At 38.9% G+C, this 15,035-nt stretch overlaps 1 protein-coding gene across 2 annotated transcripts in view; it reads right to left on the reverse strand.

Moving 5' to 3' along the window:
* Positions 1-14,794, reverse strand: part of DMC1 (DNA meiotic recombinase 1) — a 35,501-nt gene extending 20,707 nt beyond the window's left edge. Inside the window, exons 1-8 of one of the 2 annotated variants that reach the window (XM_027965862.3) lie at positions 14,666-14,794; positions 12,686-12,769; positions 11,997-12,041; positions 10,818-10,964; positions 8,988-9,070; positions 3,038-3,090; positions 1,493-1,534; positions 232-304 (exon numbers count right to left, since the gene is read on the reverse strand). In XM_027965862.3, coding sequence (XP_027821663.1) covers positions 232-304; positions 1,493-1,534; positions 3,038-3,090; positions 8,988-9,070; positions 10,818-10,964; positions 11,997-12,041; positions 12,686-12,736 — 494 coding nt within the window. In that variant the 5' untranslated portion in view covers positions 12,737-12,769; positions 14,666-14,794. The remainder of the gene's footprint in view (positions 1-231; positions 305-1,492; positions 1,535-3,037; positions 3,091-8,987; positions 9,071-10,817; positions 10,965-11,996; positions 12,042-12,685; positions 12,770-14,665) is intronic. The other variant, XM_027965864.3, reaches the window with a different exon arrangement.
* Positions 14,795-15,035: the final 241 nt, after the last annotated feature.

Here is a 15,035-nt window from a genome sequence, read left to right on the forward strand (position 1 = left end):
TTGTAAATCAACTCTATGTCAATAAGAATAAATACACAATTCTTAAAAAGATTTAAGAGGGAAAAAGTGATTTGAGAACTCAACTAGCAACTGTTTTCCCTTGGTTTTTTTTCATTATTATTGGTTTACAGGATAGTTATAAAAATGACACATTTCAAACAAATTCTCTTTTATAGTAATAGTACTATATCACACTATTATGTTTGCAATTTGCATAAATAAAAGGGTTACAAAGTATTTTCTGTATCGATGAAAATAATCTTTCCTCCTGAGTAGCCACCTGCTCCTGGAAGTTGAGCTGTCACTAGGAAGCAATTAAAAATTAATTAATATTAACAAGAGTGAATAAACTCTGTACAAATGGATATACAAACTAACATGGGATTTATTCTGGTTGCAACTCTCTAGCCATCTAGCAAATAATAGTTCTAAATAGCATGTTATATTTTTATATTACTAACCAGTGGCAAAATTATAAGTATTCTTCCAGCATAACAATAATTCAGCAAAGAATGTTAGTATCTTTCACAATGGGAGATATTCATGAAATTTAGTTCTCCTAAAGAACTGAAGTAGAATAACAAGGTCCTAATGTATAGCACAGGAAACTATATTTAATATCCTGCAATAAACCATAACAGAAAAGAAGATATATATGTGCATAAATGAGTCACTTTGCTGTACAGCAGAGATTGGCACAACATAATAAATCAACCATATTTTGATAAAAATTTTTTTTAAAAAGAACAGAGGGAGAATTTAAATATTACTTTCCTCCTATAAGAAATAATCACAAATACAATTTATGCTATGCAACTCATTTAAGTAACTTTTCAATTAATGTATGCATTAATTTTAAATGTATTTTCTTTATATGTAGTATTAACACTAAGGAATTATTTTGCATTAAGCACACACATTATTTCATTTATTTTTCAAAACAATCCTAAAATGGCTCTATCACTATTCCTATTTTACTGATGGGAAAAATCTGAAAGGTGAAGCAACTTAACCAAGGTCATGCAGCTATTAAGGGTAGACCTATTTGTATTCCAGAATCCCCTTACTAAACACTTAACCATGTTCCTTCTAATTAGGTCTAAGAAATGCAATACAATGACTTTATGTAAAAGGAGATATTTTTGCTTATTTTAAGTCTTTTTTAGTTCCACCCTTACTCTATGGAAAGTAAGGAATTCTAAAGCCTCAATAGATTCTGTGATATTCTTATAAACATATATACAAAAGACAGAATAAGAAAAACCGAGGCCATGAACAAATACCTCTCTCCACCAATACATTCATATATCCATTTACCTCCTCCCTGTTTCCATTCAGTCGTTCAGAGTGCGGTACATGCAACATGACCTCATGTATCACACATTTACAGACCAGCTCTGGTATTTGTATAACCGTGGAGAGTTAAGTAATCTCTCTGAGTTTTAGTTTCCTTGCAAGTTTGTTCAGATTACATGAGATTATATATCCTTACCACAGAGGGTATGAGAGAGTTGGGTTTTTCCAGTTCGAAATTCTGTGAAACATAGGGAAAAAAATAGTTAATAGTTAGATTATTTTCATAAAGACTAGATATGGTCTCAGAGTATGGTTTCCTTTTCCAACTGTCAATCTCACACACGAAGTGCCTCTATGTCATGAATGGATTCTGCATATATGAATACCAGTAATAAAAAGAACTTTTTAAAGGTTTTCTTTTTCAGAACTGTCCTTTAGATGATAGTAAAACCCAAATTTTTCTTAGGAATAATCATATAAATGAAAGTGTAAGGCTCCACCACAGGAAAGAGACCCTGGAGTTTTCCCACTGATCAGAGTGAGTGAGTGAGTGAAGTCGCTCAGTTGTGTCCGACTCTTTGTGATCCCATGCTTCTCTGTCCATGGGATTCTCCAGGCAAGAATACTGGAGTGGGTTGCCATTTCCTTCTCCAGGGGATCTGCCCAACCCAGGGATCGAACCCAGGTCTCCCACATTGCAGGCAGAAGCTTTAACCTCTGAGCCAGACTTGCCTCCAACCTCAAATTGGTGGTATCTCCTAGCTACCAACAAAAGCAAATACTCTCTAGAGAAAAACATCCCCACTATACCAATTTAGGCCTATTGAACTTCAACAGATTAAAATCAAGAAATATGTTCACAAATATCAATAAACACACAAGAAGGGAAGTCATTCAAATGGGTTTCCCAGGTGGCTCAGTGCTAAAGAATCTGCTTGCAATGCAGGAAACGCAGTTCAATCCCTGGCTGGGGAAGATCCCTCGGAGAAGGAAATGGTAATCATTCCAGTATTCTTGCCTGCAAACGCCCAAGGACAGAGGAGCCTGGAGAGTTATATAGTCCTTGGGGTTGCAAAGAGTCGGACATGATTTAGCGACCAAACAACAAGCCATTAAGACTGGAAGTCAACAGAAATAAACAAAGATTTATTTCTCCAAGTCAGCAGAAACATCAACACTGAACAAACAAACAAAAAAACAGATTTGGTTCTCTCAGGACTGAAAATAATGGAACTGTCAGGAGCAGTACATAAAATAGCTATGCATGGATTTCTTTTTTCTTTTTGGCTGCACCAAGAGGCTTGTGGGATTATAGTTCCCCAAGCAGGGATCAAACTCAGCCCCTAGCAGTGAGAATGCAGTCCTGACCTCTGGACTGCCAGGGAATTTCCAACTTTTTTTTAAATAGAGGATACAACAAAAAGAAAAATCTATTCTCTGTGTTCCTGAAATATGCATTTCTTAAAAATATTAATAAGATCAGTCTCATTATACAACTACTTTCTGAAGGTATGAGAGGAAAAAATTTTCTTCTATAGGAATCAGAGATGAAAAGATGAAAAATGTCAATAAAACTCATCCGTTGATGTTGGAAAATATTTTAATTGTAGCCCAGAAAGATCTTGCATTATGATAACTGATATTTCATCATAAGTTCCAAAATAGATATAATTTATCATTGATATGGCTGTGTATACATACATATATTTTTCATATAACAAAATATTAAGCTTTTACCTACCTCCAAAAGCTTCTGTGATTGCCATGCTTTCAATTCCACCTCCTAGCAACTTACTAGAAATAGAAAGTAAGCTTCAGTAACAGGAACAGAAATAGAAATATCAAGAAAGGAGAAGTGCTAATATCATTGGTATTATTTCTATCTATGTACTGATGCGAAGAACCAACTCATTGGAAAAGACCCTGATGCTGGGAAAGATTAAAGGTGGGAGGAGAAGGGGATGACAGAGGATGAGATGGTTGGATGGCATCACTGACGCGATGGACATGAGTTTGAGTAGGCTCTGGGAGTTGGTGATGGACAGGGAAGCCTGGCGTGCTGCAGTCCATGGGGTTCCAAAGAGTCGGACACGACTGAGAGACTGAACTGAACTGATCTATGTATCTTTCTATCTATCCAAGATAAACACACATTCTTGGCTGAACAAATGGCTTCCCACCTGCTTAGATCACAGGTTATACTGTGCATGGGTAGGGGGATCAACAAAACAATCTATAAGTCCTGCTGTTCCCACTCCTGTCTACCAATAGGAAATGAGCTATGCAGGCCTTATATTTCATTATTCTTTAGAATTGAACTGAGGTTTGAATAAATGGTTTTAGTTATTAATTGGGTTTTTCATACTGTGCTGGGACTATGTTTCTAAAAATCAACCAAATATCCAAATTTTTTAAAGTACTGAGAAACATGAAAAATAGATATTAGGAGAATCCAGTGATTGTCACCATGATTGACATATCTCACACAAGCCAAATTCTATGAAGAATATGTCAGAATAGAAAATATTCAAAGATGTGATAGGTACTGCTAGCAGTTAGAAAAAGAACTGTCAGGTTTTGACAGCATGTACTTAATTGGTAACTCAGTGATTTAGTGCATTTGATATATATTCTTGATATGAAAAGGCCTAAAGTTAAACAATCTCATTCATTCATTTAATACAACAATATTAACTATAGTAATTGCCCTAAGATCTGGTAGGAGCACTTTAAAAATCTTTGTAGTTTGTATTAGCATGACTTTTGGGACATGGTCACAGATCAGACAGAGCTCTAAGAGATGCAGATAATTTAACAGATGTACATTTAACATAGCTTGAGAGTAACTTACATGTAAATTGAAGCAATGTTGGAAGTTGGCCAAAAATTTAGTGAGAGCTGTGGACTTCAATGAGAAAAAGAAAAAAATCTAGATACTGACCCACATAAACTGAATCTAAAGGACATGCTGGAGAGACCACTCCATTTGAAAGGCATATTTAGAGATTCTATATTTAGAATTTATTTAGATTTTTATTTAGAGATTCTATAAGTCTACCAATTATTAAAGGAAGTTTTACTTGTCCTGATTTTTCATCTTCAGAAAAACCACCTAAAACTTTGGCTTAGAGAAACTGTAAAGAAATGGCTATAGCCCTGGAAAATCCAAGACAAAATTTCTGGTGGATATTCTGAAAAAATGAATCCCCAATTCAACTGAAAGTGTACCCCAAATTTAGCATAACTGTTCCCTTGGGAAACTGAAGAAAATTTAGTATTAGGAATAGAAATAGTGCCTTCAAATCTTGAAAGATTTTAAAATAGAGACAAAACCAAACTCATAAATTACTATTTTCATATTAATTTTGGGAATAAACTGTGCATATTTGGTACTTGAAAACTCTCATAGTTTGAGAATTTGACATTTTTATAACATAACATATTAGCCTGTAATTGATTAAATGATATAAAGCTGCAGTTTCTAAGTTGGTAGCTAACTTTATACACAGTATTTGAACGTTTCAGAGTATCTAAGGCTCACTATACTTATAAGTGTAATTTATTAAATTTATAGGGGCTTCCCTGGTGGCTCAGATCATAAAGAATCTGCCCGCAATGCATTAAATTTACAAGACATTCAAGTAATTGAAAAGATTTTAGTAATTATACAAGCAAAGTTCTGAGGAGAAATATAATTAATTTATAAATATAGGTTAAAATAGTCAAGGAAATTTGGTTAACCATATTAGAAAAGTTCCTTAAAATTTGTCAAATTTATAAATGGGCTTGTAGCTTAAGAAAAAATATATTAAGTAATAATATATACTGCTTCTGCTGCTGCTTAGTCGCTTTAGCTGTGTCCGACTTTGTGCGACCCTATGGACTGCAGCCTGCCAGGCTCCTCTGTCCATGGGATTCCCTAGGCAAGAGTACTAGAGAATGCCTTCCTCCAGGGGATCTTCCTGACCCAGGGATCGAATCCAGGTCTCCTGCATTGCAGCAGGCAGAGTCTTTACCACTGAGCCACAAAGGAAGCCCCAATAACATATAAATAATAACGTATATTACTTAATAATATATAAGTAATATATAGAGTAATAATTTCTCCAAATTTTAAATTTTTTATTTATTTGTTTGTTTGTTCTGGCTGTGCTGGGTCTTTGTCACTGCATGTGGGCTTTCTCTAGTTGCAGTGAGTGGGACTACTCTAGTATTTTTGGAGCTCTGGCTTCTCATTGCAGTGGCTTTCTTGTTGCAAAGCTTTGGCTCTAGAGCATGCAGACTCGGCAGTTGTGGCGCATGGACTTAGCTGACCCGTGTCATACAGGATCTTCCTGGTCCAGGGATCAAACCTGTGTCTGCTGCACTGGTAGGCAGGTTTCTTAACCACTGGGCCACCAAGGAAGTCCAGCCAGATGATTCTTAAACTATGATGTGGTAGAACAACTGGAGAATATCAAGTCATCATTTGAATCAAATTATTTTGATCAACCTGATTTTGACCAATTTGTCTTTTTAAAAAAATATTTATTTATTTTGGTTGTGTTGGGTCTTAGCTGTGGCACGTGGGCTCTTCTCACAGTACGCAGGCATCATGTGGGATCTTGGTTCTCCAACCAGGGACCAAACCCATGTCCCCTGCTTTGGAAGTTGTATTCTTAACCCTGGACCACCAGGAAAGTACCTGACCAATTAGTCTTGGAGCAAGATTTCCCAAAGACTCTTCTTTAGTTGTTATTTGAACAAAAGGTTCTGTGATTTTAAAAATTTGAGGCAATGCTAGGTTAAACAGGTGTTTTACTTCACTGTAGGAATTCAGACCCTTTAATAAAATGTATAAATCTCTGAGAAATACAGTTTATTGCACTTCCCCAACATATTTTACTATTTGCTTATTCAGTCAATTAGTTATTTCACAAATATTTACTGAACATCTAGTTTGTGCCAGAGATTGCTTTGTGCACTTGGAGTAATGTGTGTATGTGCTCAGAGCTCAGCTGTGTCTAACTGGAGTAAAGCAGTGAACAAAAGAGACAGAGCCATCACTTTGTGGAGCTTACATTCTAATGAGAAAACAGACGATGAACAAAAGTAAGCAAAATATGTGGTATGTCAGATGTTATTAGATGGTATGAATAAAAATTAGATCTGGAAAGGGGATAAAAGGTGCAGAAAATGATCACAGAAGGCCCTAGTGAGACATGGACATTTTAGCAAAGACCTGAAAAATCTGACAGCAAGCCATGTACATAATGAGGAAAGAGTGTTCCAGGCAGAGGGAATGCTAAGTGCAAACGCCCTGAGGTGGGAGTGTGTCTGCCATTTTCTAGGAATAGCAAAAAAAATAGCACTGTTGGTACACAGTAAACCAGAAGACAAATAAGAGCTTAGATTTGAGATTAGAAAGGATTTTTGGCTTCTGCTGAGTGAGCCTGGGGAGTCATTATGGTGTTTTGGACAGAAGAGTATTATGATCTGATCTATGTTTTAAAAACATTATTCAGAGGCTTCCTTGATGGTTCAGTGGTGAAGAATCCTCCTGCCAATGCAGGAGACATGGACGGGTTCAATCCGTGGTCCAGGAAGATCCCACATGCCGCGGAGCAACTAAGCCCTGGTGCCACAACTGTCGAGCCTACGCTCTAGATCCCTGGAAGCGCAACTACTGAGCCCAGTGCCACCACTACTGAAGTCCATGAGCCCTAGAGCCTGGGCTCTGCAGCAAGAAAGACCACCGTAATGAGAAGCCTGTGCACTGCGATGAAGAGTAGCCCCTGCTCCCAGCAACTAGAGAAAAGCCCGCCCGGCAATGAAGACCCAGCACAGCCAAAAATAAATAAATAAAATTATAAAAAGTTTATCCTGCCATCTATGTGAAGAATAAATGGTAGGGGCAAGGTCTAAAGGAAGGAAGCTAGTTAGAAGTTATTATCAATAATCCAGAAGAGATATTAATAGGTGGTTTAGACCAGTGAGGTAACAAAGGAGAAGGTTGTGAGAAGTAATTAAATTCACATTTTTTTCTCCCTCTCTGTACACACATAGATACAAGTAGGGAAAATATACATATACACTTTGTATTATGAAAAATTTCAAACATAAACAAAAGTAGACAAAAACATTATAACAATGAACCATCATGTACCTTATCCCTCAGCTTCAACAGTTATCAACCACGAACTCATGGCCAAAATTTTTTCCATAAAAACTGCCAACCACTTCCCTCCCTTTTCATATTACTTTAAGCAGATATTAGGCAACATCAATTCATCCTAAATATTTCAGTAGGTATCTCTACAAGATGAAGACTCTTATTTTTTTAATATAACTGCATTACCATATCACATCTAAAAAATTGGTAATTCCTTAATATCAACTATCTAGTAAGTGTTCAGTTTTCAGTCTCATATGTCTTAATTCCTGTAGTGTGTTTGAATTAGGATCCAAAATAATATCTACATATTGAGATTAAGTGACATGTCTTTTAAATGCCTTTTAATCTCTAGGTCTTCTCCCTGACTCCACCTCTTTTCTATTCTTTATAATTTATTTGTTGAAGAAACTGGTTGGTTTATTCTAAATACATTTGAGACAGAGCAGACAGGATTTGTTAATAGATTAGAGTTAGTGTGTGAGGGGTAAAAAAAGCACCAAGGATGACACTAAGGTTTCAGAGCTGAGGATTAGGAAAGAGATCTGAGCTGAGGGAGATTTTAGGAGGAGCAAATCTGGGGCAAATTATAGAAATTTGGTTTTGGACCTGTGACGTCTGAGTTGCCTAGCAAACATTCAAATGGGGAGGCATATTTGACTATGAAGCTCTTTCTTTTCTTGGAGTTTTTGTGAGGTCAAGGTTTTGAGGAAGTATTGAGTATTTGAGGAATACTTTGAGGAAATACTGCTTTGTTCAAATTGCTCTTAGAAACTTCTCTAACTTATGAAATAGTAATTCTGCCTACTAAGGCAGGGGAAAAAAAACACACACACTGTAGTCAACTTGCATTGGGAAGATGGGGACTATGTCTTGGGAATCATAAGATGGTAAAAAAATAAAGGTAGGGAGGAGTTAAAACTGCTGATGCTGAAAAGCAAAAACAACATTGGATTATTTCTTCTAAAATATTCACTCTAACAACTAAATTTTTAAAAATATCTCTTTGGTTGTGTCAGGTCTCAATTGCAGCATGCAGGATCTTTGATCCTCAATGGAGCATGCAGGTTCTTTTAATTGGTTGCAGCATATGGGATCTAATTCCCTGAGGAGGGGTGGAACCTGAGCCCCTGGCTCCCCTGCATTGGGAGTTCGCAGTCTTAGCCACTGGACCACCAGAGGAGTCCCTAACAACTGATTTTTAAGGAAAACCAAAAGTGAAATGGAATTTCCTTGATCAACGGAGAATAAAAAGGAAATGAAAAGTTAAACTGATTTCTTTAATGGCTTATTGATTAATACAGACTGATTCAGAAACTACTTATACTTTGGGTCTGAATTTCTTGTAAGAAAGGTAATCCCATTTTTACAAGCAGTCTAAAATTTATTTGCTTCAGTTGCCGTCTGAGGGAAAAAAATTCTGCAAAGTAAGAAGCTATTTCTATTGTTATTTATAGTCAAAATAACAACTCAGATAGAGAAAAGAAATGTAGTATTCCAAAGACTGTGCTTAGTGGTTATAAAAAATATGAGTACATACTCAAATTCCTGGCTCCCAGTGGTGATATGGAAAACCATCTTCCTCTTCTCACTATACTCAAATGCAGTCAAGAATCCTGGTTCCTACAGAAAGACAAAAGGAAAGGTTAAAAAAAGATATAAGATGAATATCTTAATTTCAAATGCTGCCAAAAACTATATACTTGATTCTCAGTCATCATTTGCTATTAGCTACAGTTCATTTGTCTTTGAAGGCAGCACAAGATCATGGTTAAGAACACAGGCTCTACAGCCACCTTACCAAGGTTCAAACTACGTCTCTAATACTTATTAGTTGTGTGATGTGTGGTAAACTACTTAATCATGCTGTACTTTGGCTTCCTCTTTTGGGTCAAATGGGATAATAACAGTGTCTCTCTCATAGGGAAGCTGTAAAGGTTAAATGAGATACGTTTATGGCATAAAGCAGACTCGTACTTTACTAAGTGATTCAGTTGATTTCATTCAATGAGGCTGGCCCTCTGTGTTCTTTATTAGCCACTCCAGATCATTCTGATACATACCACTGTACTATGAAATTAACTTTGTCTCTGTCTCTCCCTCTATATCTCAATCTCTTTCTCTAAGAAAAAAGTTTCAGTTAAGAGAGGATTAGACTGTTGGTGCATTAGTGGGTACACAAGAAGGAGAAAGATTCTTCTCTTTGGTAATAGAATTACTTTCCAAAGGAAAGAAGACTAATGCCTTGAGCTATAAAGGTGCAGTTTAAATCCCAAACCCTGGGTACTGCACTAGGGCTTCATTAGACACCCTGGCAGTTACGGAACTGCCCTGTGGGTATACAGCCCAAGAGTACTCAAAACATAGAGCAACTGAGTTGTGTTCAGACCAGTTCAGTTGTATCGTCTCCAGGTTCAGGGCCACACTGACACTTGCATCTGGAAGGAAACAGTTGACTGTTGGTGAAGAGAGTTTCTAGGGCTTGGTAATAATGAGACTCTCTTATACACAAGTAGAAAAGGAGAAGCCTGCTCTTCTGCAAAGAGAGGCTTTGGCCTTTCTGCACATTCCTATTCCCAGAGGTGCTGCCTCCAGTGGCCCCCAAAAGAGCTACACAAAAACCTGGGTCAAAGGCATGTGCTTTTGCTTGGAGCCTATCGGCGGCATAGGTCTCTTATGGTCTATGGACCCAGGTACAAAGTACAGGTTTCACTTAGCTTTATGCTCAGGTGCCTCAATGAGCACATTCTTGATCCCATCTATCTTAACTGCACAAATGCAGACCCAGCCACTGTTGGTCTTTTTCAAATACAATGTTCTCTTATCAAATGCCTATAACAGGAGAGAGCAATTTCTTTGGTGCTGAGTGCTTCACCACAGCCATATATACAATGTTTGAGGAGATAGGACAAAAAAACAAGGAGTAGGAAGGTAAAAAAATATGAAAAGGAGGGAATTCCTGGTATTCCAGTGGTTGGGATGTGGTACTCTCACTGCTGGGAGCCTGGGTTTGATCCCAGGTCATGGAACTAAGATCTTGCAAGCAGCACATCCTAGACAAAAAAAGAAAAGAAGGAAAGGCAGAGGCACAGAAAAGGAAAAAGTGATATAAAAGGAGACAAAAATAAAAGGTTTTGTAAAAAATGATTGCCTTCATAGTTTTCTTGGTCTCTTAACCTCTGTCTCATTTTTTTCAGAAATTATTGCTTTGAAACTTACATGATGAAAAGTTAACATGGGGTATATAATATATGGTGATCCACAGGAACTCACAGTTCTCACAATAGTTTCTAGTGTACATAATGAGAAAGGCTACAGAGATTCCCAGGGCCCATTTAAGCTAAAACAACAAAGAATGGATTTTGCTTACAATAAGCTTGTTGGCTGCTTCTTTAATCTTGTCCACTTTTGCTTCTGAGAGTCCTTTGACATTGCATAGGGCTCTTCTTGTTGTCATCTGTATCCCTTTGATGGTACAGATGCCTACTGACTTCAGTTTCTTAATGTCAGCCACATTCTGTAAGTAAAAGAATGGGTGCAGCAGATTGAGAAAATGCCAGCCTGAAAGGCTCCCATACTATGTCATGTGCTTTCATGTCCATCTACTTCCATTATGATGCCAATTTTACACAAGCAGCCAGGTGGAACCCACCCACCATGTAGCCAAATGTTCTGGAAATATCTCAGTAGAACATACCCAGCATGCTGCCAAATGTTCTGGCTGTGCCCTGATTTCCCAAGAATGTTAGTGAGACCATGGCAATGTAACAAGGAATTCAAAAGAAGAGTCTGTTGGTAGAAAAGCTAACAAATTTATCACACATTCACCCCCTCAGTTCAGCTCCTTCTTTCTACAAAACTTCATTACCAGTATGTTCTTTAAAAATCTTTTAAGATTTTTTTCTTTACCCTTGGGGAATGCAAATAACTACATAACCAAAAAACCAGCATTTTCTCTTGCTCCAACTTTCTAAATTCAACTGAAAGAGAGTAAATGTGAGGGCTTCAAAGGGTGGCATCAAAGAAGTTTTACTGTCAACTGATTGCTACTGAAACTCATCTAGCTTGTTACTTAAAGCCTGGATTTCTGTCACCACTGACTTGATGGACGTGAGTCTGAGAGAACTCTGGGAGTTGGTGATGGACAGGGAGGCCTGGCGTGCTGTGGTTCATGGAGTCGCAAAGAGTCAGACACAACTGAGCGACTGAACTGAACTGAACTGTATTTACTCTAATCACATGACACGGAAAGTAAATTTTCAGTAGATAGCTCTGAATGCCTTCCGTCGGACCAGTGGTTCTCAACCGTGGGCAGTTTTGCCCCCTGGGGACGTCTAAAAATGTCTGGAGAAATTTTTGGTTGTCACAACCAGAGGGTTGCTGCTGGCATAGAGTAAGTGTTTAGGAATCAGGGGTGCTACTAAACACCCTACAATGCACAGGACAGCCGCCTCAACAAGAAAGAATTGCCTGGTCCCAAATGCCAATAGAGTCAAGGCTGAGAAACTCTCAAAGGGACAATTTCATAGAGTCTTGAAAAAATACTTACAATTCCATGTTTTTGTAACAGGTCAATGTCTTGAAACAAAGATTCCTAAAGGAGATGGAACAGGAAAAAAAGAGTGTTCATTCTTCATATCCAACTGTTTCACATATTTTAAAGGCTTAATTCAGCATTATGAGTCACTTCAAAATGCCTCAAATTCTGCTTCTCTGGACAAATTGAGGTAGGATCAATAATACTTTTTCAAACATATTGTTGCATACTTAAAAGCAGTGCCAACATTGAAAGCACTAGGAAGCCCAATATGGCACTCAGCCCCCTGCAGTGGAAGCACACGGTCCTAACCACTGACCCACCGGGGGATTCCAACAGTCTCTCCAAACTTTTTAAGACCTTAATCCGAAAGAGTGGAACAACACAAGCTATTTTTAAATATGTTTTCTCAGTCTTCTCCACCAGACCTTGAACTCCTTCCTCTGCTATTTGGTACCAATATGGCCATGCCAATTGTTAAATTAAAATACTTTCATGCCAGCTGCTAAGTAGCTAATCTTAGCTCCCCTTGCCAAACAAGTTGTTACATATTTCTAATAGTGCCTCTCTCCAGAACTATGTTTTATTTCTAATAAATAAAAATAGTAGTTAAGTTCCTAAAAGTAGTAGTTAACAGAGAAGGAACTCCAATTTTGTAGAATGACTGAATATCTATGTATCTTTCAACATTCTAGGCATACATCTTCATCTTGGAATCCTGGTTCTTCCAGCACAACTTGATCCTCCTTCATATTGAAGGGTGAACAGCAGAAAAATAATCAATTCTGGAAAAACAAGAAATATTAATAAGTTGTCACAGATCATATAGTACAAAATCCTTTGCCCATACAATTTTTTATTTCATTTCAGTCATCAAGGACCAGAAAGATAATTAGACAAATATTAGACCCCATGAGCCACAACTACTGAGCCCAAGCATCACAATACTAAAGCTCGTGTGCCCAGGGCCCGCCTTCACACAAAAGAAACCACTGAAATGAGAAGCTTGCCCACAGCAACTAGAGTAGCCCCTGCTGGCCACAACTGGAGGAGGACAGCAAATAGGAAGACCCAGAGCAGCCATACATAAATAAAATTAAATTTAAAAATTCCTTAAAAAAAATTTAGTTTGGAATAACTAGGCTGCTGCTGCTAAGTTGCTTCAGTCATGTCCGACTCTGTGCGACCCCAGAGACGGAAGCCCACCAGGCTCCCCATCCCTGGGATTCTCCAGGCAAGAACACTGGAGTGGGTTGCCATTTCCTTCTCCAATGCATGAAAGTGAAAAGTGAAAGTGAAGTCGCTCAGTCGTGTCCAACTCATAGGGACCCCATGGATTGCAGCCTACCAGGCTCCTCTGTCCATGGGATTTTCCAGGCTAGAGTACCACAGTGGGGTACCATTGCCTTCTCCATAACTAGGCTGGCCTATCTTATTTCTCCTAAGCCTGTGGCATTATTTCTTTTTTCTGGTGTGGTATGTGTGGGTGAGGGGACTAGTTTCATTTATTTCCTCAAAAATGGCCACACTGTATCATCTTTTGATTTCCTATTGCACAGTTACTCATGACTACCAATATCTTTTTGTCGTCTTGGAAGGTTATTTAGAAGTAGAACCTTAGGATTAAATAATGATACTAAACTTTCATATTTGTTAACAGTCTAAGAACTTTGACTTTAAGTCTTCCTTGCATCCTCCTGGCACCTAGAACTTGTCTATCCTCAATAAAAAGATATTATTTTTTCTCATGTACAAGGACTCCCTTCTGCTTTGGAAAGATGAGGCGCTCTCTTGTAACATATTTTTTTGTTTCATAAAACATTAGATGTATTTCATTTTATAATATTAACTAGCTTCAAGATTTTAAGATTTAAAATTATGGTGGATAGTCTATAGGGACACAAAAGAGTCCGACATGACTTAGCAACTAAACAACAATAATCTAGTATTTTAATGATAAAATATTAGGGCCAATAAGCAGATAAAGCCTTTAACTCAGGAATCTACAAGGCATGACTGTGTTCGTTAGAAAATGTAGTCCAAATAATCAGTTTTGCTCTATTTCATCTCCTCACTGAACACCAAACTAAGTTGGGGCCCAGCCCAGTGGGGAACAAACTTCGGAGGCAGAAGTAGGGTCGTTATCACCTAGTACAATAAAGTATTCGAGGAGACAATGTAAACGGAATCTTCTGGAATGCGGTCCCTCACGCAAGATAGCTAATCATATACATGATAACCCAAATTCTGTAAGTGACTGTCCTTTCTTTCTTAATAAAAAGATTGTTCTCCATCTTTCTCAAATAGCAGTTGATGGAATGAACAGGTGAATCTAAAGTAGGGCTCCCAAACACCCTGGCTTAGGGCGCCAGAAGCGGTCCCTTACCGTGGCGAGCGCGGTCCAGGTCACCCTCACCGCCTCCCCACCCACCGGCCATTTTCCTGACACCGGACTCCCTCATAAGGGGCCCGAGGAGGCCTCTTAGTCCGACTTGGTTTAAAATAAGGATTCTGGAAATCCCTCAAGAGCACTCGACGGGGTGGGGATGGGAGCCGAAGAGCACAAAGCCACCAGCCTAGGGCCCAGCAACGACCGTCGAGCACGACCTAAGAAAGGAAGCCCCCACTTCCCCTCACATTCTTCACCCGCCTTCCCCTTTTGCCATAAACACCACTCGTACCCACAGTCTCCCCCAGGTTCCCAAGGTATTCGAATCCCGCCCCCGGCCGGGGCTTTCTAGTCCTCAGGGATTCTGATTCGGAACCAGAACGCTGAGACAGGCGTCCAACACGTCCAGACCAAGAGGTTTGGCGCCAAACTGCTAGTCTGAGCTCGCGCCTGGCGTGGGCGGGGCCAGGACGGGGCGGGGCGGCCCCACCAAGGGCAGGGCGAAGATTGAGGGGCGGGGCCCTAGACTCGAGGAGAACGGAGGTGCGGGGCCGCGGGAGCGTCTTGCGGGCAAGCTTCCAGGAGCCGCGAAAGAACCTGCGTGGGTGGCGCGCAGGGGTGAGAGAGCGACGCTGAGGTGGAGAGAGTGCACAGAGGAGAGG

This window comes from Ovis aries, chromosome 3, assembly GCF_016772045.2.
Source record: "Ovis aries strain OAR_USU_Benz2616 breed Rambouillet chromosome 3, ARS-UI_Ramb_v3.0, whole genome shotgun sequence".
NCBI classification, from domain to species: Eukaryota; Metazoa; Chordata; class Mammalia; order Artiodactyla; family Bovidae; genus Ovis; species Ovis aries.